Here is a 25,384-nt window from a genome sequence, read left to right as displayed (position 1 = left end):
AGGTGCAGGGGAGGGAGGGGGAGAAGGAAGGTTAGGTAGGAATGTATAGTTGTATGGTGTAGGTTCGCTGGTTAGTGTTATTCCTTTGTTGTTGTTTTTATCAGGGGTTTAATAAGAAGAGGAAGTGAGTTAGAGGAGAAGGTGCAGGGGAGGGAGGGGGAGAAGGAAAGTCAGGTAGGAATGTATAGTTGTATGGTGTAGGTTCGTTGGTTAGTGTTATTCCTCTGTTGTTGTTTTTATCAAGGGTTTAATAAGAAGAGGAAGTGAGTTAGTGGAGAAGTTATAGGTGTGGGAGAAGGAGAGACAGTAGGAGCGGCGTCTAGTTGTATGGTGTAGGTTCGTTGGTCAGTGTCATTCCTCTGGTCCTGACTTACCGACCCGTCAGTGTGGTGGGTGAAGAGAGAGCATGGCAGCCTAAAGCCCATATTCTTCAACGTATCGGCACCTCAGTTCGCCTGTTTCAAAAGCCTCATAGAAATTGTTGGGCTTTTCGTGGACTGTTTTGTGATCCTAGTGATAGTTTTACTCGATTTCTTCACCTCGAACCGGAAAATTACCCATGAAAACCCTGTCAATCTTCTCTGCGGCTTTGGAAAATAGTTGTAAGGGAAGCCTGATACTTTTAACCCGGTAGCAGCGACGGGCCAAGTTTGTGGCTTTACCGTGTATCAGCAACGGGTCAAATTTTTGCCATGATATAACCCCCCAAAATAGAGGATGCATAAATTGATCACAAATGCGTTGATATATATTATGAAATGGTTTGCGTGAGTGATGACTTTTTCTCATTAATTCGCTTAGAGGGACCTTTAAGAAACATGATCTCCGCAGCTGCCGGGTTAAGAATGTGGACCTCACTGTGTTCCTGGACAACTCTTCACTTTAACACTCGTGACAAAGGGAGTCGTGACACAAAGGAGTGAGTTATCGCGTCCTCAGAAAGTCTCAGGAACAACTCAACTCTGATAAATCTCTCTCTCTCTCTCTCTCTCTCTCTCTCTCTCTCTCTCTCTCTCTCACACACACACACACACACACACACACACACACACACACACACACACACACACACACACACACACACACACACACACACACACACACATATCATAAATTCACTTTTTTCTCAACTACTGACTCCGCCTCTTCCACCTCCCTCTCCTCTTCCTCCTCCTCCTCCTTCTCCTCTTCCATTTTTAGACACCAAATTGATCGGGAAACAAGAAGTAACGGTCTGCGGCTATGAGAAAAAAAAAAAAAAGTAAAATATAATAAACGAGGAAGCGAGGCAGTACAGATATCGATAGAAGCTCCCTTTTCAATAACCGAATACTCTGCCTTTGGACCAACCTTCCTACGTAATTAATTAGTGCTAAGACGATAAACTCCACCTTAAGGATCGCACTAACCACTCTTTCGTTGCAACAGGAGTGAATTCAACGATCTCATGTGTATGCCCAGTAGGTGCTTTTTGGAGGGCTTGTTCTGCAGGTCGTTAAAATACCTGAAGAGCAAAATGCAACACTATAACCAAAATCAAGCAGCCTCGTTATAAGCCCAAAGATTTTCTGCTGCCTGTGTTTTACTGTTTCCATGTTTCCTCTTTTTCTTCATCTACCTCTTCATGTTCTTTTTCTTCTTCTTTTCTTCTTCTTCTTCTTCTTCTTCTTCTTCTTCTTCTTCTTCTTCTTCTTCTTCTTTCTCTTCTTCTTCTTCATCTTATTTTTCATCTTCATCTTCCTGTACTTTTTCATTTTCTTCATCTTTTTACTTCTTCTTCTTCTTCTTCTTCTTCTTCATCTTATTTTTCTTCTTCATCTTCCTGTACTTTTTCATTTTCTTCTTCTTCTTCTTCTTCTTCTTCTTCTTCTTCTTCGTCTTCTTCTTCTTCTTCTTCTTTTTATTATCATTACTGTTACTGTTATTATTAATCGTCCTCTTCCTCCTCCTCTTTCTCCTCCTCCTACTCCTCCTCCTCCTCCTCCTCCTCCTCTTCCTCCTCCTGGCTACGTGACCCTCGAAGTTGGTGGCAGTGACCCCGTCTCGTACCCACCTTGCCCCCCTCCCCCCGTGCCCCCTCGGCCCCCGTTGACCCACCGCCTTGTTGACATAGCGGCCGCAGGTCAGCCTTCACGTCGGCCTGAAATGGGCACTAAAAAGGAAGGAAAAGAAAATGGCTGGATGGATTTATTTTTGGTTTACGATACATATATATATCAGGCGTGTGTGTGTGTGTGTGTGTGTGTGTGGTGTGTGTGTGTGTGTGTGTGAGAGAGAGAGAGAGAGAGAGAGAGAGAGAGAGAGAGAGAGAGAGAGAGAGAGAGAGAGAGAGAGAGAGAGAGAGAGAGAGAGAGAGAGAGAGAGAGAGAGAGAGAGAGAGAGAGAGAAATAACGGCATGCTCAACTTTTTGTATACTAAAAAAATACGTTAGCAAATTGGAGAGAGAGAGAGAGAGAGAGAGAGAGAGAGAGAGAGAGAGAGAGAGAGAGAGAGAGAGAGAGAGAGAGAGAGAGAGAGAGAGAGAGAGAGAGAGAGAGAGAGAGAGAGAGAGAGAGAGAGAGAGAGAGAGAGAGAGAGAGAGAGAGAGAGAGACCACATAACACCGCACGAACTGCTGTAATATTTTTGTTGTTGTTGTTGTTGTTGTTAATGCTTTCGAATAAAACTGTCGTGAGGGCTTAAAAGACAAAGCAGTCTGCGCATCTAACTCAGTAACTTTGAAGACTCGTGCGTGGAAAAACCTTGTCGATATTTTTCTGTAGTATAATTTCCTTTTCCCTTTTTATTGGTATCGGTGCTGAACGAGGCTGTGTTACGGTGCGTCCAGAAAGGAGAACACTGCATTGGTAAGAGTGTTGGACGATGGTGTGTTACATGTATTACGATATAGCCCCAGAGGAAAACACTATTACTGAGAAGGCTGGACGAAGCTGTTGCGGTCCGTCCAGAAAAGATAACATTGTATTGCTGAGTGTTGAACGAGGGTTTGTTACGGTGCGTCCAGAAAGGAGAACACTGCATTGGTAAGAGTGTTGGACGAGGGTGTGTTACATTTATTACGATATAGCCGCAGAGGAAAACAATGTTACTGAGAAGGCTGGACGAAGCTGTTGTGGTCCGTCCAGAAAAAATAACACTGTATTGCTAAGTGTTGAACGAGGCTGTGTTACGATGTGTCCCAAAAGAAGAACGCTATGTTACCGAGTGTGTTAGACAAGGGCGTGTTACATTTCTTACGATGTTTCCGCAGAGAACATTGTATCGCTGAGGAAGTGTTGGACCAGGCTGTGTTCCGGTGCGTCCAGACAACACTTATTTCCATCGGTGCGTCTAGGAAACACTGTATTGCTGAGGAAGTGTTGGACGAGGCTGTGTTACGATGCGTCCAGACAACACTTATTTCCAACGGTGCGTCTAGGAAACACTGTATTGCTGAGGAAGTGTTGGACGAGGCTGTGTTACGTCCTGACAACACTTATTTCCATCGGTGCGTCTAGGAAACACTGTATTGCTGAGGAAGTGTTGGACGAGGTTACGGTGCGTCCAGACAACACTATTTCCAACGGTGCGTCTAGGAAACACTTTATTGCTGAGGAAGTGTTGGACGAGGTTACGGTGCGTCCAGACAACACTATTTCCAACGGTGCGTCTAGGAAACACTTTATTGCTGAGGAAGTGTTGGACGAGGCTGTGTAACGGAGCGTCCAGAAGGGAAAACCCGATATTGCAGCGAGTATTGGGCGAGGGTGTTCTCCGGTGCGTCAAGGGGAGAGAGGAGAGAGCACACCATCGCCGAGGTAGAACACGCTATTTGCAGGCCGCCAAAAGTTACCAGGAGGACAACGAGCCACCTGTAAACGGCGTGGAAATAAAAGTCTGGCGTCCAGGGTTAGGAAATAAAAGTTCAGCGTCCAGATTCAAGTCCCCTTCAGAATGTCGGTCAGTGAGGGCGGGGCGACACCAGCAGCAACAACGGCAGCAGCAGAAACAGGAGCAACAACCTGAGCACCGTCTGTTCTGCGGGGACACGGAGGAGGGGAAGGCGCTGGTGTGGGCTGAACACGATAACCTTTTAGTGAATGTTAAATGGAAAGAAACGTTGCAGTAGTTAAGCGAATGAGTGACAAATAAGCAGTATAGTAGTAGTAGTAGTAGTAGTAGTAGTAGTAGTAGTAGAAGTAGTAGAAGAAAGAGGAGACAAAACAGGTAGAGAGAAAAGGTCGCGAACACTATAAGCTTCCTGTTGCGTTGCGTTTTTCTCACGACCTGACCAAACCATCTAAATTGAGAGAGAGAGAGAGAGAGAGAGAGAGAGAGAGAGAGAGAGAGAGAGAGAGAGTGTGTGTGTGTGTGAGTCACGGAAACGGCTTTCTGGACGAGGTCAATCCACTGGTGAGGAAAATAGATTGTCTGCAACCCTTCCCTCCCTCCCCCCCACCCACTCTCTCTCTCTCTCTCTCTCTCGTTCCAGTTTCATTCCGTACATCTTTTTTTATTGTTTGACTTTGTGTGTGGGGGGGAGGGGGGGAGGAGAGAGAGAGAGAGAGAGAGAGAGAGAGAGAGAGAGAGAGAGAGAGAGAGAGAGAGAGAGAGAGAGAGAGAGAGAGAGAGAGAGAAGGGGGGGGCAGAGTATTGTGCAGTCCCCCGCTGACCCATCTACTTCTCTCATACATTTTCTTCTTACCTCTTTATTCTCTCTTCTCTCCTTCTTTCCCTCCTCCTCATTTACACTTCTTTCTTCTTTTTTTTCCTTTTCTCCAACTTCTTCTTCGTCGTTGTCACCGTCGTCGTTATCGTCTTTCTTTCATTCTTTATTTTCATCATCGTTATCATCATCATTTTATCATTTTTATTAGTAGTAGTAGAAGTAGAAGTAGTAGTAGTAGTAGTAGTAGTAGTAGTAGTAGCACATTAATATTTCTATTCTTCTAACACCTCCTCCTCCTCCTCCTTCTCCTCCTTTTCCTCCTCCTCCTCCTCCTCCTCCTCCTAATCCCCCTCCTCCTCCTCCTCCTCCTCCTTCTCCTCCTCCCGCTACGTTGCCTGTCTTAGTGACGTCACCCGGTGAAAGGAATTCTTGAGTGGAGAGTGAAAGTTCGCCTCACACAGGTATAGGGGCGGGCGGCGGGGGTGGGTGCTGGGCCGAGTGGGAGGCGGGAGGAAGGGGCAGCTTAGGGAGACTCCGGCAGTATTTCATGTGCAAGTTACGGTCGCTTTGTGGGCGCGAGGTAAACAGTGCAATGTGTCTCCGCGTGTACTTAGCCGCCTTCTGGTGCAGAGTAATTAAGTGGAGAGAGAGAGAGAGAGTAGTGCATAAAGAGAGAGAAATGGTCTGTCTCTCTCTCTCCTAATGAACTCAATATTTTTTTATTACTTGTTATATGTGAGAAAACAACAGCAGTGAAAGAGGTGCCGAGATCAATTTAGTATTTTGCTCCCATATGAACGTGAGAGGATAGAGTTGTAGCAGACCAAAACAGTGATCAACAGTGCCAGATGCTTCCCTATACACATACGTTAAATAAGAGAAAACAACAGCAGTGAAAGAGGTGCCGTGATCAGTTAGTATTGTGATCCCATATCAACGTGAGAGGATAGAGTTGTAGCAGACCAAAGTTAAATAAGAAAACAACAGCAGTGAAAGAGGTGCCGAGATCAGTTAGTATTGTGATCCCATATCAACGTGAGAGGATAGAGTTGTAGCAGACCAAAACAGTGATCAACAGTGCCAAATGCTTCCCTATACACAGTTGTTAAATACGAGAAAACAACAGCAGTGAAAGAGGTGCCGAGATCAGTTAGTATTTTGCTCCCATATCAACGTGAGAGGATAGAGTTGTAGCAGACCAAAACAGTGATCAAGATCCCATATGAACGTGAGAGGATAGAACGTGAGAGGATAGAGTTGTAGCAGACCAAAACAGTGATCAACAGTGCCAAATGCTTCCCTATACACAGTTGTTAAATACGAGAAAACAACAGCAGTGAAAGAGGTGCCGTGATCAGTTAGTATTGTGATCCCATATGAACGTGAGAGGATAGAGTTGTAGCAGACCAAAACAGTGATCAACAGTGCCAAATGCTTCCCTATACACAGTTGTTAAATAAGAGAAAACAACAGCAGTGAAAGAGGTGCCGAGATCAGTTTAGTATTTTGCTCCCATATCAACGTGAGAGGATAGAGTTGTAGCAGACCAATACAGTGATCAATCAGTTAGTATTGTGATCCCATATCAACGTGAGAGGATAGAGTTGTAGCAGACCAATACAGTGATCAACAGTGCCAAATGCTTCCCTATACACAGTTGTTAAATACGAGAAAACAACAGCAGTGAAAGAGGTGCCGAGATCAGTTAGTATTTTGCTCCCATATCAACGTGAGAGGACAGAGTTGTAGCAGACCAAAACAGTGATCAACAGTGCCAGATGCTTCCTTATACACGCAACCGCCTTAGTATTGACTGGAAGAAAAGTGTCAGTGAGAAAGTGCCGCGAACAACACTGTAAAAGACCTCCTGATTTACTTAATTGATTATGAGAATACAGGTGTAATAGCCCAACAGAGTGATCAATTTACTTAATTGATTAGGAGAATACAGGTGTAATAGCCCAACAGAGTGATGAACAGCCCCAAATACTTCCCTGTACGCCTGCCTGTCCTGGTACTGGCTAAGAGAAAACGGTGTCTGAGAAAGTGCCGCTATTAATAGTGTGAAAGGCTTCCTAATTTATATAACTTGTTGGGAGAGTACAGGTGAATAGACCAATGTGATCAACAGTCCCAAATGCTTCCCTGTACACGTAACCGCCCTAATATTGACTGGGAGAAAACAGTGTCAGTGAAAAGTACCGCGATCAACACTTTAAAAGGCTTCCTGGTTTACTTAACTGACAGAGAGAGTACATGTGTAATAGACAGAGCAATACAGTGATCAACAGTGCAAAATACTTCCCTGTACACCTGACCGCCCTAGTAATGACTGGTAGAAAACAGTGTCGGTGAAAAAGTGCAGCGATCAACACTGTAAAACGCTCCCTGATTTACTTAACTGACTGAGAGAGTACATGTGCAATAGACAGAGCAATACAGTGATCAACAATGCCAAATACTTTCCTGTACACCTAACCGCCCTAATATTGACAGAGTACAAGGGTAATAGACAGAGCAATACAGTGATTAACAGTGCCAAATACTTCCCTGTACACCTAACCGCCCTAGTAATGACTGGTAGAAAACACTGCCGGTGAAAAAGTGCGGCGATCAACACTGTAAAACGCTCCCTGATTTACTTAACTGACTGAGAGAATACATGTGTAATAGACAGAGCAATACAGTGATCAACAGTGCCAAATACTTCCCTGTACACCTAACCGCCCTAATATTGACTTGTAGAAAATTGTCAGTGAAAAGTAAAGCAACCAACAATGTAAAAGACCTCCTAATATGCTTAACTGACAGGGAGAGTACAAGGGTAATAGACAGAGCAATACAGTGATCAACAGTGCAAAATACTTCCCTATACACCTAACCACCCTAGCGTTGACTGAGAGAAAACAGTGTCCGTGAAAAGTACCGCGACCAACACTTTAAAAGGCTTCCGTATTTACTTAACCACTTTAGTACCGACTGAGGGAACACGACAGTAGTTAAACACATTAATGACACGTAATTCCCTCTTTAATAGCCCTGGCCTCTTTAGCGCTAATTAAGGGAGGAGGAGACGGTGGTAATTAGACACCACGGCGGCATATGAACAGCGGAATGTCCCTCAATACACCTGGCCTCCATAGTGGTGGTAGTAATTAAAAGTGACAACGCGTCGGCAATCAAAGAGAGCAATCCTCGTAATGAAATAAATGAATGAGTTATGAAGGGAAGTGACACGAGGGAGAGGATGAACAATTGGCTCCTTCCTGTTGCTCTAGAAACAAAGGAACTGGCGAAGGGAAAGGAACGCATCAATGAGCAAGTAAAGTATTATATAAGGTAAAAAGAGTAAAATTACGAACTGTTTAGCTTGTGAATATATAGAACAGAAGAAAAACTAGATTCGTCCTCCAACATACACGTTTTCTCCAGCAAATAGCAATAGCAGCCAACCCACAAGTGTAGCATTAAAGTGAGAGAGGGAATGTATCAATGAGCAAGTAAAGTATTATATAAGGTTAAAAGAATAAAATTACGAACTGTTTAGCTTGTGAATATATAGAACAGAAGAAAAACTAGATTCGTCCACCAACATACACGTTTTCTCCAGCAAATAGCAATAGCAGCCAACCCACAAGTGTAGCATTAAAGTGAGAGAGGGAAAGGAATGTATCAATGAGCAAGTAAAGTATTATATAAGGTTAAAAGAGTAAAATTACGAACTGTTTAGCTTGTGAATATATAGAACAGAAGAAAAACTACATTCGTCCACCAACATACACGTTTTCTCCAGCAAATAGCAATAGCAGCCAACCCACAAGTGTAGCATTAAAGTGAGGAATTAAAGTAATGTTAACGAAAACCACGAACTGTCATCCTTGTGCCTAAACAGACCAGAAGGAAAACTAGATTTATCCCCGAGGAGACACTTTAAATTGGGTCGTATTATAAGACATTTCGTTGGCCAAAAACACCTATTTGACAAGGCTTTCGTAGGAGTTGTGGGCATTTCCAGGGGCAGCTTTATGACCCTGGTGGTAGTTTGACCCTTCCTCTGTACCATGAACCTGAAGAAACACTCATTAGAACCCGACTAACCCCCTCTCTGACCTTTAGAAATAGCTGATGTGAGGAGCGAAAGTGTCTTGTTATTTTTTTTTTTTTTTTTTTTTTTTTTTACAACAAAGGAGGCAGCACCAACCAACCAACGCGTCGGTATTCCTAAACACTTACTCCTCTTTCATTAATCGTTTCTTAAGGTCAAAAAAGAGATTGAACGCGTCGCCATGAGTACTTCTTTACGTTCATGGTGCAAAAACTTCGTCAAACAACCACCAGGGTCATAAAACTACCCACGGCAATGCCCGCAACTCCTCCGAAAGCCTTGTTAAATGTTTGTGCATGGGCGCCACAGTATTTAAGAGTATGACCGTTTAACGTTTTCTTTTCTCAAGCAACTAGGTAACAATGGCAACGATCCCGCCACTGGAACATCGAACTGGAAGCAAATAAAGGTTAATAAAAAAAAACTACAAAGTCCCTTGCTTGTGCCTCAACAGACCAGAGGAAAAACTAGACTCGTCCCCCATGCATGCAAAGACTTCACGTTCTCTCAAGCAACTAACAATAGCAACCAACCCACAACCGGAACATCGAACTTGGCCCCTTGAATGCGGATTTCCTACAGTTAGACCTCACCAAGCTACTGGAATGGAGCAAAAAGTGGCTGCTACAATTCAATGAAGAAAAATGTAAAGTCCTGCACCATGGGAGGGAATATCCAGCACACCAATACCACATGGGAAACACTCCACTATCCACTACAGAGGCAGAGAAAGACCTGGGACTATATGTTACCAGGCTACCAGGGAAGGCCAAATCCGTGCCAATCGCAGCGAACGGGTTAGAGCCTGAAAGTAGTGATGTGTGTCTCGCCTTCTGCACTCCACGAAGGAAAGTGGTTGTGGTATCATCATCAACAGCAGTAGCACCAACAGCAGTGAGGGTAATGGCGGTGGTGGTTGTGGTGGGAGAGAAGAGTTTTTTTTCATTCTAATTTCTCTATCCATCTGCTCACCACGTCGGGTAATCTGTGTTAGGCAAAGACGAACTAGAGAAATCAAGGAAACCGGTGATACAGAGAGAGAGTGAGAGAGAGAGAGTGGGTGGGGGGGGGGGTGCAGGTTAAGAGAGAAAGTTGGTTAGGTAACGTTTCTCTCTGCTCACCTTTCACCCTCCCCAATGCCCTCCCTCCCTCCTTCCCTTTTTTTCTCCCTCCTCCATCATCTCTTTCATCCGTCCCTCCCTCCTTCCCTCTCTTCCCCCCACCCTCTTCGTTCCCTCCCTCTCTTCCATCTCCATCGCTTTTTCCATCTCTTCCTTCTTCCCTCCCTCCCTTCAGTTTTCTCCCCCTCCTCCTCTGCATGACCTCCTCCACCCTTTCCCTTCCCATAACTTCCTTTCTCCCTCACTCCCTTTCTCCTCCTCCCACTCCGTCTCCCTTCAAAGCTCCCTCTCATCCATACCATCAACCTCTCCCTGCCCACTCCCGTTCCCCCTCGGCCCACCTCCCTGCTGCCCTTCCATCCACTTACTCACGTTTGCATCATTATCACCGTCAACATCTTTAGATTTGTTTGGACCTCGTTGCCTCGCAACTTTAACGACTAGAGATCAACATTGAATTGTCTTAGTGCACAAAGATGTGTGTGTGTGTGTGTGTGTGTGTGTGTGTGTGTGTGTGTGTGTGTGTGTGTGTGTGTGTGTGTGTGTGTGTGTGTGTGTGTGTGTGTGTGTGTGTGTGTGTGTGTGTGTGTGTGTGTGTGTGTGTGTGTGTGTGTGTGTGTGTGTGTGTGTGTGTGTGTGTGTGTGTGTGTTTATCCAGTTGTATTTACCTGGTATACGAGAGACAAGCTGCACCCGTAGGGTCCTGCCTCCAAATCCCATGCTTTCAAGTTGTTTTAGGACTCGTCCACACGGGTGCTCAAACATCTGTTGTGAACACTCTTTTAGGCATGTATTTATTTTTTTTTTACAGCAAAGAAGACAGTTCAAGGGTATAAAAAAAAACAATAATGAAAAAAAAGCCCGCTACTTACTGCTCCTAAAAAGAGTACAGAGGAGTGGCCGAAAGAGAGGTCAATTTCGGGAGGAGAGGTGTCCTGATACCCTCCTCTTGAAAGAGTTCAAGTCGTAGGCAGGAGGACAGATGAAGGAAGATTGTTCCAGAGTTTACCAGCGTGAGGGATGAAAGAGTAAAGATGCTGGTTAACTCTTACATAAGGGGTTTGGACAGTATAGGGATGAGCTTGATTAGAAAGTCGTGTGGCGAGGCCGCGGAAGGGGGGGAGGCATGAAGTTAGCAAGTTCAGAAGAGCAGTCAGCGTGAAAATATCGATAGAAGATAGAAAGAGAGGCAACATGGCGGCGGAATTTAAGAGGTAGAAGACTATCAGTAAGAGGAGGAGAGCTGATGAGACGAAGAGCCTTAGAGTTCACTCTGTCCAGAAGAGCTGTGTGAGTGGAGCCCCCCCACACGTGAGATGCATACTCCATACGAGGGCGGACAAGACCCGTGCATATGGATAGCAACTGTGCGGGGGAGAAGAACTGGCGGAGACGATACATAACGCCCAACCTCGAGGAAGCTGATTTAGTGAGAGAGGAAATGTGAAGTTTCCAGTTAAGATTTTGAATTAAGGATAGACCGAGGATATTTAGTGTTGAAGAAGGTGACAGCTGAGTGTTGTCGAAGAATAGGGGATAGGTGTTTGGAAGATTGTGTCGAGTTGATAGGTGGAGAAATTGAGTTTTTGAGGCATTGAAGGGCACAAGGTTCCTTTTATCCCAATCGGAAATGATAGCAAGGTCTGAGGTTAAGCGTTATGCAGCCTCCAGTCTGGACTCATGTAATTCCTGTTGAGAGGGTCTTCTACTGAAAGAAGTTGAATAATGCAGAGTGGAGTCGTCAGCGTATGAGTGGATAGGACAGTTTGTTATGGAAAGAAGATCATTGATGAATAACAGGAAGAGAGTGGGTGATAGGACAGAGCCCTGTGGAACACCACTGTTGATAGGTTTAGGAGAAGAACAGTGACCGTTTACCACCGCAGAGATAGAACTGCCGGAAAGGAAACTGGAAATAAAGGAACAGAGATAGGGATAGAATCCAGAAGAGGGCATTTTAGAAAGCAAAGACTTGTGCCAGACTCTATCGAAAGCTTTCGATATGTCTAGCGCAACTAAGAAAGTTTCACCGAAACTGCTAAGAGAGGATGATTAAGAATCAGTTAAGAGAGTATAGATGCATGTTTGCAACAGAATTCAGACAGCTGTTTGAAAGCATTGTTCAATAATGTGGCGAACAGCAGCGATGATGCGACACTCGTCCACACGTATGCTCGAACATCTGTTGTATACACGTGTTGCCAGATTATTGCAAACATGGATTGGTTATGTTACGATATGTTCGCAACTCGATCTATTCCCATAGCATCTGAGGGTGTCTTCCATGCGTCTAATTTATTTATACCCTGTTCTTGTAGTCGGGCGTAGTGGGATCCCATAGACTGGTTGTGCTCGATACAACTCAGTCAACATCAGTGCTTGCTGGCAATATTATCTGGACACAACAGTTGACAACAAGCTTACAGCTTGTTCGCCAAAGTGTCATTTGTATGTTCGGAACACCTGTTCAAGCACACGTCTCCAAGCACTTGCACTGTCTCGTCCACATCGGTGCTGCAAATATGTTCGCAACCGGTGCTGCCAATATTATCTGGACAAAACAGTTCACAAAACCTTAACAGTTTGTTCGGTTACATGTTGTTTATATGTTGCAAGCGCATATTTGATATACCCGTGTGGACGCGCCCTTAAATTCATAAATATTTTTGGCTTGAAGTATCTTCTTGAGGAGATTCCAGTGTGTGTGTGTGTGTGTGTGTGTGTGTGTGTGTGTGTGTGTGCGCCTTGCCTCAAAGTGGCGATGGCTGCATGCAAACAGCGTTGGCTTAGCGAGGTGGAGAGATGTAGTGAAGTCGTGCTCTGCTGCTCCTGCCGTCCCCTACACCTTCATCATTCCCTTTTAACCCCTCGCACACACCCGTAATTTGGTGGTGCCCGCGTCTGTAAATTATAAAGTTGCTATAATGTCTCCTTGAATTCGGGTTTCTGGTGTTTTCCTTGAATTCAGGTTTCTAGTGTTTTTGGGTCCCTTCATCTTTATTGACGTGTATTATATACCCATACATCTGACACATACATTTATTTTTTATAACGCGCGTTACGCATTACCAGTGATTGCACCTTCGTGTCAAGTGTTTGGCTGCAGTGGATATTATGGAGATGAAGAGCACCACCACGAATATGTCATTTGTCCTGGCTATCACAGGTTGGGCAACATCAAGCACGCTCTCAGACGTGTTTTTTTCCGAGCGACAGATTGAGCGATCCCTGAGAAAACCTAGGGAAGGAAAACAATGGTTACTCGGATGATAGTGTTTCGAGCTCTAGCTAAAGGGGCTATTACACTGGGCAAATTTTCCGTGGATCTTCAGTCAAACCACGATTTCTGCTAGCGTGGTTCTCAATTGTTTGTTGTTATTGCTGCTGATGAAGATGGTGAGTAATACCGTCGTCCTTCAATGAAATCTACCGTAGCTTTGGAAGATCGCGGACACGTCAGAAAACCACGGAAATATGAGAACCACGCCAGCGGGAATCGTGGTTTGACTGAAAATCCACGGAAAATTTCCCCAGTGTAATAGCCCCTTAAGTTCTAGTGTTTCGTCTTCCTCCTAACTTTTAAAAGTGTTTCGTGCTCCAGCCAAGTTTTAATGGGGTGTTTCGTGCTAATGTCAGATTTTAATGTTGTGTTTCATCAGATTTTAATGTCGTGTTCTGTTCCGCAGGCGGGATGCTGGTGGGGATCCGCAAGAAGCATTGGCTCATGTTCTCCCTGTCACTCACAAGTTTCCTGCTGCTGCTCGTCTTCACCTCCAAGCCCATCACGCCGCCGAGGATACTCCCTGGTAAGCACTTCTGCTCCCGGTTAAGGGACTATTACACTGGGCAAATTTTCCGTGGATCTTCAGTCAAACCACGATTTCCGATGGCGTGGTTCTCATTCTGTGGTTTTCTGACGTGTCCACGATCTTCCAAAGCTACGGTAGATTTCACCAAAGGACGACGGTGTTACTCCCCATCATCAGCAGCAGCAATAACAAGAAACAAATGAGAACCACGCCAGCGGAAATCGTGGTTTGACAAAAGATCCACGGGAAATTTGCCCAGTGTAATAGCCTCTTTATTCTGCCCTCATCATAATATTTTCCCCTCTATTTCTTCTATTGAGAGAGAGAGAGAGAGAGAGAGAGAGAGAGAGAGAGAGAGAGAGAGAGAGAGAGAGAGAGAGAGAGAGGGAGCACATGTTTCCGTATCAATGTTTACCAATTCGTATGTAAAGTGTGTATGTTTGTTTATTTGACTAGCCATAGGTTATACGTGTGTGCTTTTGAGTAAATTAAATCGTATAAATCAATGTTAATGTCAGTCATCTTATCTTTCTCTCGTTGGCTTCTGAGACTGTTTGGTAAGACCCTTCTAGCGGCCACGGGACAAATGTGACATCCGGGCTGCCACAGTTTACCTTTCCCAGATTCCCATTCATTGACCAGCCTGAAAGGGAGGATAAACGGCTGGGTGAGCTGGATACAAAGGGCCACCGACCGGGATAGAACTCGGGTCCATGGATTCGTAGCTAGGCGTGCTAATCTCTACACTACGGACGATGCAAGTGCGTGCCTGTTAGTTATCGCCGTCCATGAATATTGATGTCGTACAAGTCATAGGTTTGTTGTGGCAACCTATATGGATGGCGTGCAGGAATCTTTTCGTGCAATTAGCATTTTTGTTGTTGTTTTTACTTGTTGAGAAAGTTCATCATTTGCTAGTTGTCATGATGCAAGGATGGAAGGATAAGGAGAGGGATGGAAGGGCAGAAGGGCAAAATTAGCACCGTGGAATCCTTTGAGTATCCTATATACCCTTCGTCTATGGTCGGGGATGAAGATAGGAAGAGGCGTTGGCTTATTGTCTCCGTGTCAGCATCAGTACCTCGGTCTAATTAACATGGGAAAAATCACCACGAGTCCTTCCTGGTGATAGTTTTTGTTCACACACGCTATACCCCGTCCCAGCCACTCCGACAAATGTAATGTTCATATTATTTTTACTCGTATAGGGAAATAATGTAATCATATGTGCTTTTTTTGCCACCAACATGTTATAATTACCGAAAGGCAATGACGCAGCTGCTAAACTCATGGCGTCACGATGAATGAATCAGAGTTGAGGGAACGATGCAGTTGAGAGAGCGGCCTTGTTTGAGACAGTCGCTGGAACGGCCCACAGAAGGCTGATTAGCAAAGGTGCAAGCTGTGTGGCCCACCGGACTTGAATAATATAGGCAGATTATGCTCTCTCTCTCTCTCTCTCTCTCGACTTAAAACATCTATTTATCAACCTTTCATAATAAAGAAAAAAAGAAAGAGACAAACAGAAAGATGAATAAGTAAATAGACTCAGACATAGCCGGCGCCTTGCTGCCTCGGCCTCACGCTGACGAATGTTCCGCCACAGGTGATGGGGAGATTGGCTTCCTGCGACGGCGCATCACGCACGACAGCGGGCAGGAGGCGGCGTCCCCCAGCCCCCCCGCCCCACCTCCCCCGCCACCCCCGCCTCCTGAGCCTCGTGCTGATCTTCCTAAAGGCACCTCCCAGCGACACCGCAGCGCACCTTCCCTAACCGAGGATCAGCGCCAGGCCTTGGCCAAGCAGGGCGTGCTGCTGGTGGAGGCCGAAGAGCCACAGCAACAACAAAAACAGCATGATCAGCAACCACAAGATGAACCGCAACATCACCAGGATATTCAACATATTCAAGGACAGCAGCAACAAAATAGAAAGCAAAATGAGCAGCAAGTTCAGCAACAGCAGCAGGAGCAGGAGAGGCAGCAACAGCAGCAGCAAGATGAACAGCAGGAACAGGTACAAGCACGCCAGCTAACCGAGTACAACCCACTAAGACAACAACAACGACAACAGCCGCAGCAGGAACAGGAGGGAGAGCAGCTTCAACATCCAGTATTAGAACTGGAGCAGCCACAGCTGCCATCACAGTCACAGTCACAGCAGTACCAGCAGCAACAACAACAACAACAACAACCAACAACACCACAACTTCAGCAGACACTAGCACCACAACCATCACAAAATAATCAACAACAGCAGCCGCAGAAGTCACTAGAACAGCAACAATATTCGCAAAAACAGTCACAGCTACAACAACAACAACAACAGAATCAGCACCAACAACAGCAACCACCACCATTTCAACAACAAGAACGACAACAACCCCAGCTGCCATCAGCACTTGAACAACAGCAGGAACAACAACAACAACAGCAACAACAACAACAACAACAACAACAACAACAACCAATACCATTACGCGACCAGCAACCGCAGAAGCAGCCACAATCAAAACCACCTTCATCTGAGGGACAACAACAACAACAACACGCACCTTCACAGCCCCGACAGCATCAGCAGCTGCAAGCACCCCGAAAATCCGGCAAGTCCCGTCAGCGTGACAAAGCGCGCTCCCCCGCCCGGCCGCGGCTCCCTATGCCACCTCCTCACTCTGCGGTGGCCGCGGGAGGCGGCAGCGAGCACGAACAGTGGCTGAAGCAGGTGGTGGAGCTGCACCAGGAGTACATGAAGCAGCAGCACAGACTCAACGAACATCACCGTCAGGAAACACAGCGCCTGCAGGAGAAGCTCCAGCGGCAGGAGGCAGAGCACCAGACTGATAGGGGGGTCCCCAAGAGTGGCAGCCGGGCGGCGGGAGGCCTGCTACGGCGTGGCTCAGCCCCCAGAGTGACCTACGATGGCCTTAAGAGACAGGGGGAGTCCGCCCTCCGCCACATAATCAAGCGAGAGTTCGTATCCACCCAAAGGGACACCAACTTTACTCCCGGGGAGGTGGTGGACCCTTCACAGGTGAGTTGAGATATTCTGTCAGTCTCCTTGAAGCGACTTTTGAAGTTACGGTTTGAAGATTATTGAATGGTGTTGGGATATTAGTAGCCAAACAGATTTTGTTGTGGAGAGAATGTGGTTGTGCCCAGTTTGACGTGTTTCCAGGTGTCTCTGGGCGTCAGGCCGTGGTAAGTATGTTCACCTGCTTGTCTCCACCTCAGGTGCGGAGAGTGCTCGTCCTGTCCACCTGGCGCAGCGGCTCCTCATATCTGGGTGACCTGCTGCGCGCCTACCCTGGGACGTTCTACAGCTTCGAGCCGCTGCACCACTTGCTGAAGAACCTTCACTTGGAGGATGGCCCCCTGGTGGAGCAGGCACAGCACCTGCTCAGGTCCATCCTTACCTGCGACTTCAGTGAACTCGATGACTACGTCGCCTACATGCGCAACGTCACATTCCTGATGCGCCACAACACGCGCCTCTGGAACTCGTGCACGCTTAACCGCGCCCTCTGCTTCGATAAGGATTACCTGTCGCGCGTCTGCTCCTACATGCCCGTCAACGTGCTCAAGACGGTCAGGCTGGGCCTGTCGCCTGTGGTCAAACTGTTGGAGGACGAGGCTCTGGACCTGCGGGTTGTACACTTGGTGAGGGACCCCCGTGGTTGCCTCCACTCCCGTATGCAACTGTCCTGGTGCCAGTCACCCGCCTGCCGCGACCCCGCCACTGTCTGCCAGGACCTCCTGACAGACCTCAATTTCTCTGAATGGCTAAAGAAAAACTACAATGACAGGTAACAAGTGGCGGGGAGGGAGGGGCGTGTTAGCGTCACCATTATGAGCTCAAATAAAGGAAACGAATTGTTGTTATAGGTGGTCATGCAGCAAAACGCTCACAGACTTTGACTAAGAATCGTACATTTCTGACTGTGAATTACAAAAAATTATCACATTGATTTTCACCCTAGGAAGCTACTTTACAAACGTTTAACAAAAATCCTGTCGATTCACAGATTCTTTACACATGTAAGAAAATATTGGCACACTGATCTTTATAACTTATTTGTTTCCTATAACACATTATCATGCAAATAATACAAATTCCAGATACTTGATGGTGCGGTACGAGGACTTGGGATTGAAGCCGGAGGAGAAGGCAAAGGAAATATTCAACTTCGTGGGTTTGTCTTACAACAAGTACGTGTCTACCTACGTGAAAGACCACACGACGCTCTACAAGAAGCCCAAGAAGAGAAAAGACGCGTACGGCACCTTCAGGGACTCTAAGGCCACCATCTTCGCCTGGCGGAGCGCCCTGGACTACAACGCGGTGGCAGCCATTCAGGGAGTGTGCGAGGAGCCCCTGCAGCGCCTCGGGTTGCGGGTGTTTTCCGGCGAGGAGGAGTACCTCAACACCACCATTCCTGTCCTGCTGCAGGAGTAACCAACAGACTCATGCACATCACCTCGGCTGCAGGTATTGTCAGCGAAGAAAAGTATCTCCACACCACCATCCCTGTTCTGCTGCAGGAGTTTAAGACGAAGTGTTGGGAGGCAATCCCTCATCATCGTCAAGTCAGGTGTGTGTGTGTGTGTGTGTGTGTGTGTGTGTGTGTGTGTGTGTGTGTGTGTGTGTGTGTGTGTGTTTTGCTCACCCGTCCACTCTGAGCCTCCCCAGTCATCCCAGCCCTGCTGCACGAGTAGTGAGTAACTCTTGTGTGTGTATCCACCTGTTCTTCATGCGTCCCGAGGTGGAGGCGTGAACACCCACACACCGACCCTCCCCATCACCTCATCACCAGCCAAACCGCTCCTGCTGCACGAGTAAATGATGAACTCCTCCGCGTGTGTGCGCGCGTCCGCTTGTTCTTCATTCCCTGTGAAGTGGAGGTGTGACATGTACTACATGCACACGCGCGTGGCTGTGTAACAGTCGTCTGAGGAGATCAAAGCTGCGAGGCACTAAGTCAATGGGACAGTCGCCAGCTGACGCCTCACCATGCATGCAGTTCAATGTTTAGTCACCGTTAGATGTTACAATTTTATTCCAGAGTATTATTGGTTGCCTTTCGGTCTGCCTGCCTGGCCATGATGTCATAATGTGCCATATAAGTTTTTTAATGCTTGGGTAAGTGTGCCGAATTTGTTGTATAAAAACCACGCTTTGCAACATTCAAAATATATAAAAAGTTGAGAAAATAAGTAAATACACTCCCAGTAGTTATGACGGAGGTAGATTAGTGTTCTCTGTTTACACTGTCTAAGACTCTAATAAGTACGTAGTAAAAAAAAAATAATTTAGACACACTGTGCAACCGTATTAAGTTCCTAATGAGAAAGTGTTTAAAACTACTAGGGAATTGTTCCTTAATTGTTATTGGATGAAACGTAATGTTTATTTTATTTATTGTGTGTGTGTGTGTGTGTGTGTGTGTGTGTGTGTGTGTGTGTGTGTGTGCTGTGACAATCTGGCAAGTGAAATAATCAGGCCCGGTCACTGACTACCTGTTGGCGTGACTCACGGTTGTTCGATTTTATGCTCACATAAACAATTATTTCTTAATTGTAGTGATATGGATACACAAGCATCAAGCTTTCCTTTACATGGTGCTGTTGACCACACGCTTTTAGCTTAGTACGTATATTTTTGTCATGAACAAAAATGTGTGTGTGTATGTGTGTGTGTGTGTGTGTGTGTGTGTGTGTGTGTGTGTGTGTGTGTGAGTGAGTGTGTGTGTGTGTGTGTGTGTGTGTGTGTGTGTGTGTGTGTGTGTGTGTGTGTGTGTGTGTGTTCTGCAGTGTCCGGTACAGTGTTGTGTCTTGTCAAGTCCCCAGTTAGCAACCTACCTGCCAGCCACCTTGAGCAAGGGGATGCCGCCTCTTCAGCACTGCACAGCTACGCCATGCAACTCGTCTTGTTAATCGGCACAGCGTACGTCTCCCGTCACCATCCTGAGTCACAGTCAACCAGACCAGAGTCCTGGCAGGCCTGACCCGGAGCACTGATGACGAGATGCCACCGCGTCAGTCTGCTTGATGGCTCGGAGTGTGAATATTCGTTAAGGACATACTGGCTGCCGACACCACTCTAGTTGTATTGTGTTAGTCTGTGTGGACGCAAACATATACTTTACATTTTTTAGGTAAACACACCGCTGTTCATAAGCAAGAAATGTGAAATAGACGTATTGCTTATTGTTAAAGCATTATTTTGATGATACTGTGGCTGCCAATACCTATCTTGTGTTGTGTTGGTCTGGCTGAATCTGTTATACATATACTAAACAAACACAAGCGCTCATAAGCAAATAATGTGAAGGATAAATGTATATTCAAATGTTCGAGTTAAATTTTGTTTCGTGACTCGGATGAGAGTTTTAAGTTTGGATATTCTATTTTTATACAGTCCATATCCGTGTCTGAATTAATAATCTCTCGATAGTCTTGATCATCACACAAAACCAAGGTGTACATCCGCCCATGAAGGGAACGAGGCAAGGAACCCTAGCGTTGGCTTGTCACGTCAGTGTCGACCAGTTATATAAACTCTCAATTTACCATACATGGAAGACTGTTTTCCCCCTTTTTTTTTTTTTTTTTTTTTTACTTTCTAGTCACGACAATAATCTTTCCCAGCCTTAGCATGACATTAGTGTGCGGTGCAAATGTCGAGTTAGACCTTGAGGGCAGGACGAAGGGGAAAAGGGGGCGTGGCATCCATGACACCCCCACACGGAACGAATCACCCCTGTGTGTTGCTGTAACGCCTGTTCGTCTATGGGTAGGAAGGCTATACGTACTCGTCCGTGTATACGGGAGCTGACATCTCTCCATTCGAACTACCCTATGATAGATTTCGTTGTTTCCAAGCATCTGCTGAGAAATTTAATAGTTTTCAAGAAATTACCTTTTATGATACATTTAATTTATTTCAAGAAATCACCATTTAATATATATATATATATATATATATATATATATATATATATATATATATATATATATATATATATATATATATATATATATATATATATATATATATATATATATATATATATATATATATATATATATATATATATATATATATATATATATATATATATATATATATATATATATATATATATATATATATATATATATATATATATATATATATATATATAACTCTACCCTATTTTAGTGTTGATTCACTATTTCCATAGACAGACACCAGCCCAGCCCCATCTTTCCGTGGCTGGAATAAAAGTGACGTATCTTTGCCCCAAACTTTGCAACAGTGCATTCTCTCTGATAAGAAATGTCAAAAAATCACAGGTTTGCGCCTATATTATCACGTGTATAATCTTTTTAACAGCATATTTGTCTGTACTCCTTGAAAAAAAAACGGCAAAAACACATATTTACCCCTGTATTTCAGATTGTAAGTCCACCCTTGCCATTAAGTGACAGCGGATCCTCCCGTTCCTTATCTGTTAATCGTTAAGCAATACCATGTTACTGTTGGAATTTTCGTGTTATATTACAAATATGTGTACGAATGTTATATGGAAGGATGTTATCGTTTCGTCACATCAAAGGCAGCTATATTGACCTTGACTGCAGGTTGCTTACAAATACGATTCACATTCAAGAGCTGGTGTATTTGCATCAGCGTTTCTTTGTCTTTTTTATGACCTGAGTACCTATATACTAGGGTAAAAGCAGCCCGGCACCCATTGGGTCAGGCTTAGACTGTTCAGCACCCTTATACGACTTTGTTGCAAAGACTGCATTTGCGATGAATCTATTAAGTAAATATAAAATATTACTTGATTCTTGCTTTGTTCATTTTCGAGAAAAAAAATATTAAAGATATCACTAGTATGAAAAAGCAATAAAAAAATATTTTAATGAATCAGCTATTATCTATATAAAGTCACTTATTTTCTTCAACTAGATCAGATGTGTTGCCCAACTGCCCTAACATGTTGCATTGTATATGGCTGAAACCTTATTCATCAGACTTGTTCTCATCACGTTATTTTTTAGTTACTTTTCCTTACCTCACACACACACACACACACACACACACACACACACACACACACACACACACACACACACACACACACACACACACACACACACACACACACACACACACACACACACACACACACACACACACACACACACACACACACCATAAAGAAAAGGAATCAGGAAACACATATTATAAAGTTGGGCGCAATATTGATATGCTCAGAACGAAACAACACGATGCGAAAGGTGTGCGTCAGGTCCTTCACGTTACCAAACTCATGACAGTTTTCCTCCATGGCTAATGTTTCCCTCCCCCCCTCAGCCCCTTAGGTTACTCTACTACTGTGGTGCACTGTTTGTTTAGGATTTTTTTTATAAACTTGCGAAGTAAACTTGTGCATCACTAAGCAAAAAAATTATTCCTCGTGTTCCTCCTTCACTGATACTCGGTGCGTGGGAAACGGATGGCAAGAGGAGGCTCAGCAACGCGAGGTTGTTTGACGGGTTCTCCTCAGCAAGGCCTGATTAGACCCGACAGATCTTCCAGTCCGATTACGTCAATGAGGCACACATGATACCATCTGACAATGGTCCTCCGAAAAACTATTGTCTGAATGTTATAAAAGTATTAATTAATAATAGCTTTGTTACAGAAAGTCAGGTATATATAAGTAATGGTAATAATGCATAAACATTAATTATATCGATCGAAATGTTTATAGAAAGATGCACGTTGTCAATGATTAGTTTCCATGAGAATCGCTGTGCAGTGGCGCCTCGTGAGCCAGAGCCAAGACGTGAGCTGCCTGGAAGATCTGTCCACCTTGGCCTTGCTCCCCACCAGCCGCCTTCCTCCGTTACATGTTTTCGTGTGGTGCGCTAGTTCACTCGCTGTGATTCCGGTGCTTGCACGTGGCAGTCTGCTTTTTGTTAGGTACAGTGGTAGGAAATGTCCGCCAGTTCCTACGCGCCTCAACAATTGGTACTCATATCATAAAGAATGAAACTACTCTGGAAGATTTACCTGGGATACGAAAATTATGCTTCTTCATCTTTTTTTTGACAATATTTTACACGTTACACCTCAGCTCAACTTCATCAAGGTAGCGTATTAATGTGAATGGTGCGTACAAATTGGCGGACATGCTTAACCTGTAGTATTTAATCGTAGGCAGTTGATAGTCTACCTACATGTTCCGTGACGCAACACAGTGTTCCCGTTCTGATTCACAACCCCCCACAACGAAGAGACGCACCCCGCCCCGTGCCCCGCCCCGCCACCTCCCCTCAGGGCAGGACATGCCCGGGGGAGGGGCATCTGGTGTACATAATTGGCATAGTTAACTGAGTATTATTTGTATTTTAAGAATAAAAATGTTGTAAAATGACTGGGTTTTCTGTGTCCTTGTAAGGGAACGAATTATAAAACCCGCGGACGGCAAGCTAGCTGTAGCACTTGGTGGATGAAGTTCTCGCCCCTAAACACTGCTTGCTTCTGGTGGTTCAGCGTTAGTCTATAACGAATATCAGCAAAAGAATGTTATCCGCCCCACTATCTTCATCACTGTCAATTTCAAATTAAGTATCAGCAAAAAAGAAGCCAATTAATTGCTTGTTTGTTTTGCCAAAGCGCCTTGAGGGCTGACGTGGTTATGACCCCCACTTCGACCCCTGCCCGCCTTGGCCGAGGGCCCAAACACCGTTGCTGCTGCTGCTGCTGCTGCCTTCAACCCCTGCCTTCACTGGGAACTTATCCTATTCCTACCGTCGCATCACCAACGCTTTTATCTCTAACTGACTAAGTCATGTACATTATACGCGGTGATTTACCCTAGTAAATAGGAAAGTCGCATTTATTTTTAGGAAATCAACTGTGGGTCATAGTGATATTTATTTTCCATGCCGAGCAGTAACACGGGGCAGCACTTCCCTTAGCGGAATCAAGCGTCAGGAAATAATGGTAAGCGGTTATTTTTACCTTGTTATGAGCCACATAATATTATGTGTGTGTGTGTGTGTGTGTGTGTGTGTATATATATATATATATATATATATATATATATATATATATATATATATATATATATATATATATATATATATATACACACACACACATGTCCGCGCTTTAAATCGAACGCTGCATACTTTACAGTCATCCTCCTCGGATTTTCATTGTTACAGAAATATCTTTGTCGTACAGGCCGGGCAGAGCCACTGGCACCGCCGCCGCGCTCCGCATGTGCCAGGCCAGCGGCCGGCGCCAGTGTGCTCCCCGTGCAGCGTTCGGCAACATCATAAACCAAATATCTCTCGGCCTGACGCAAAGGGGCTCGCCTCTGATTAGTTGCCGGAGTCATTCCGGAAGGTGAGTGTCGTAGGTTGATGCAGCTGTAAAGCAAGTGAAACAACTATACAAAAATCATGTTCTACTAAGCTAATAGTGATGTGTTCTTGGACCGGCGTCAAGTATGCGTGTGTACTGGACACCTCCCGCCATGGCCACGTCGGAAGCCTCGTGCATGGCGGTGTGTCAGTGCCGCCACAAATGTGACGAGAAAAAAGTTACACGCGGCTGGAATGCAGACCAATATAACTGTCTAATCCGCCTGGGCGCTAATAGATAACATGAGCCCTAACTAGTTTGCTCAGGTTGGGAAACTTACCTAAACAACACGCCGTGGGAGAGGTTGCAATTAAGGTGTATCAGCTAGTTTGTGCTCAGTATTTCCAATCATAATATTATCAGGAAAAATAATATTCAGGATAACTGAACTGAGATAACCAAAATTATCCGTACCTTTCAAGATAATATTAAGTAACCATTATTCTCGTTAATCATTGTTATATACCCTAACTATATTTTCAAGAGTGAGTTATGTTCTTCACAAGACCCTCGCCCTCAAGGTAGGCTATTCGCATGAATCTCCTTGTGATTGATTGGGCTCAGGCAGTGTTAGGCTGACGAACTTGCAAGGCCTTGAGCTACAATAGTGAAGATGCTGTTGTTTTTATTCGGAAGAGAACGGATGAGGAGTGTAACTTAGACAGAATTAATGCAACGTGTCATTCACGATGGTCAAATCACGTGCTAGACTCGCAATTGCTAGCCAGTACCCTCCTCGTTTTGAACTTGGTGTTACATGCTCGCGGATTCTGGTTCAAGGCTGGGACATGACTTCGTGTGTATGTTTTTTTTTTTTTTTTGGGGGGGGGGTATTTCCCCCTTTCCGTGCTCGATCCATTTCTCGTGTTTTTCGAGACGGTGAGATAATGTATATTAAAGTAAATATTTTCAAATTCCGCTACGTGTGTGTGTGTGTGTGTGTGTGTGTGTCAAAGTCTAATATATATATATATATATATATATATATATATATATATATATATATATATATATATATATATATATATATATATATATATTGGTACTGGTAATATGATTTGCAGAAGCATTGCTAAATCACAGTAGGTATCGGCAAGCTGATATTTTATATCCCTTATTAGTATATTATTTATTTATTTATATATTGGCATCTTTATATAGGGAGGTAGGGAAGAACTTTATCAAATAAGAATGACAGTAGGTTCAGAGCAACATCCCCCTTCCTGCTTTCCAAAAATACTTTGAGTGAAGTAACCGCACACGGTCAGTACGGTG

At 44.8% G+C, this 25,384-nt stretch overlaps 1 protein-coding gene across 5 annotated transcripts in view; it reads left to right on the top strand.

Moving 5' to 3' along the window:
• The window catches only part of LOC127007346 (trichohyalin-like), a 90,873-nt gene extending 71,390 nt beyond the window's left edge, over positions 1–19,483 (top strand). For all 5 annotated transcript variants that reach the window (XM_050878200.1, XM_050878203.1, XM_050878205.1 and 2 more), the window contains 4 exons: positions 13,562–13,681; positions 15,291–16,714; positions 16,915–17,486; positions 17,800–19,483. In XM_050878200.1, the coding sequence (XP_050734157.1) occupies positions 13,567–13,681; positions 15,291–16,714; positions 16,915–17,486; positions 17,800–18,136 (2,448 nt within the window). In that variant the 5' untranslated portion in view covers positions 13,562–13,566 and the 3' untranslated portion in view covers positions 18,137–19,483. The remainder of the gene's footprint in view (positions 1–13,561; positions 13,682–15,290; positions 16,715–16,914; positions 17,487–17,799) is intronic.
• Positions 19,484–25,384: the final 5,901 nt, after the last annotated feature.

Source organism: Eriocheir sinensis, chromosome 35 (assembly GCF_024679095.1).
Source record: "Eriocheir sinensis breed Jianghai 21 chromosome 35, ASM2467909v1, whole genome shotgun sequence".
In the NCBI taxonomy this organism is placed as follows: domain Eukaryota; kingdom Metazoa; phylum Arthropoda; class Malacostraca; order Decapoda; family Varunidae; genus Eriocheir; species Eriocheir sinensis.
This window is presented reverse-complemented; position numbering and strand designations above follow the sequence as displayed.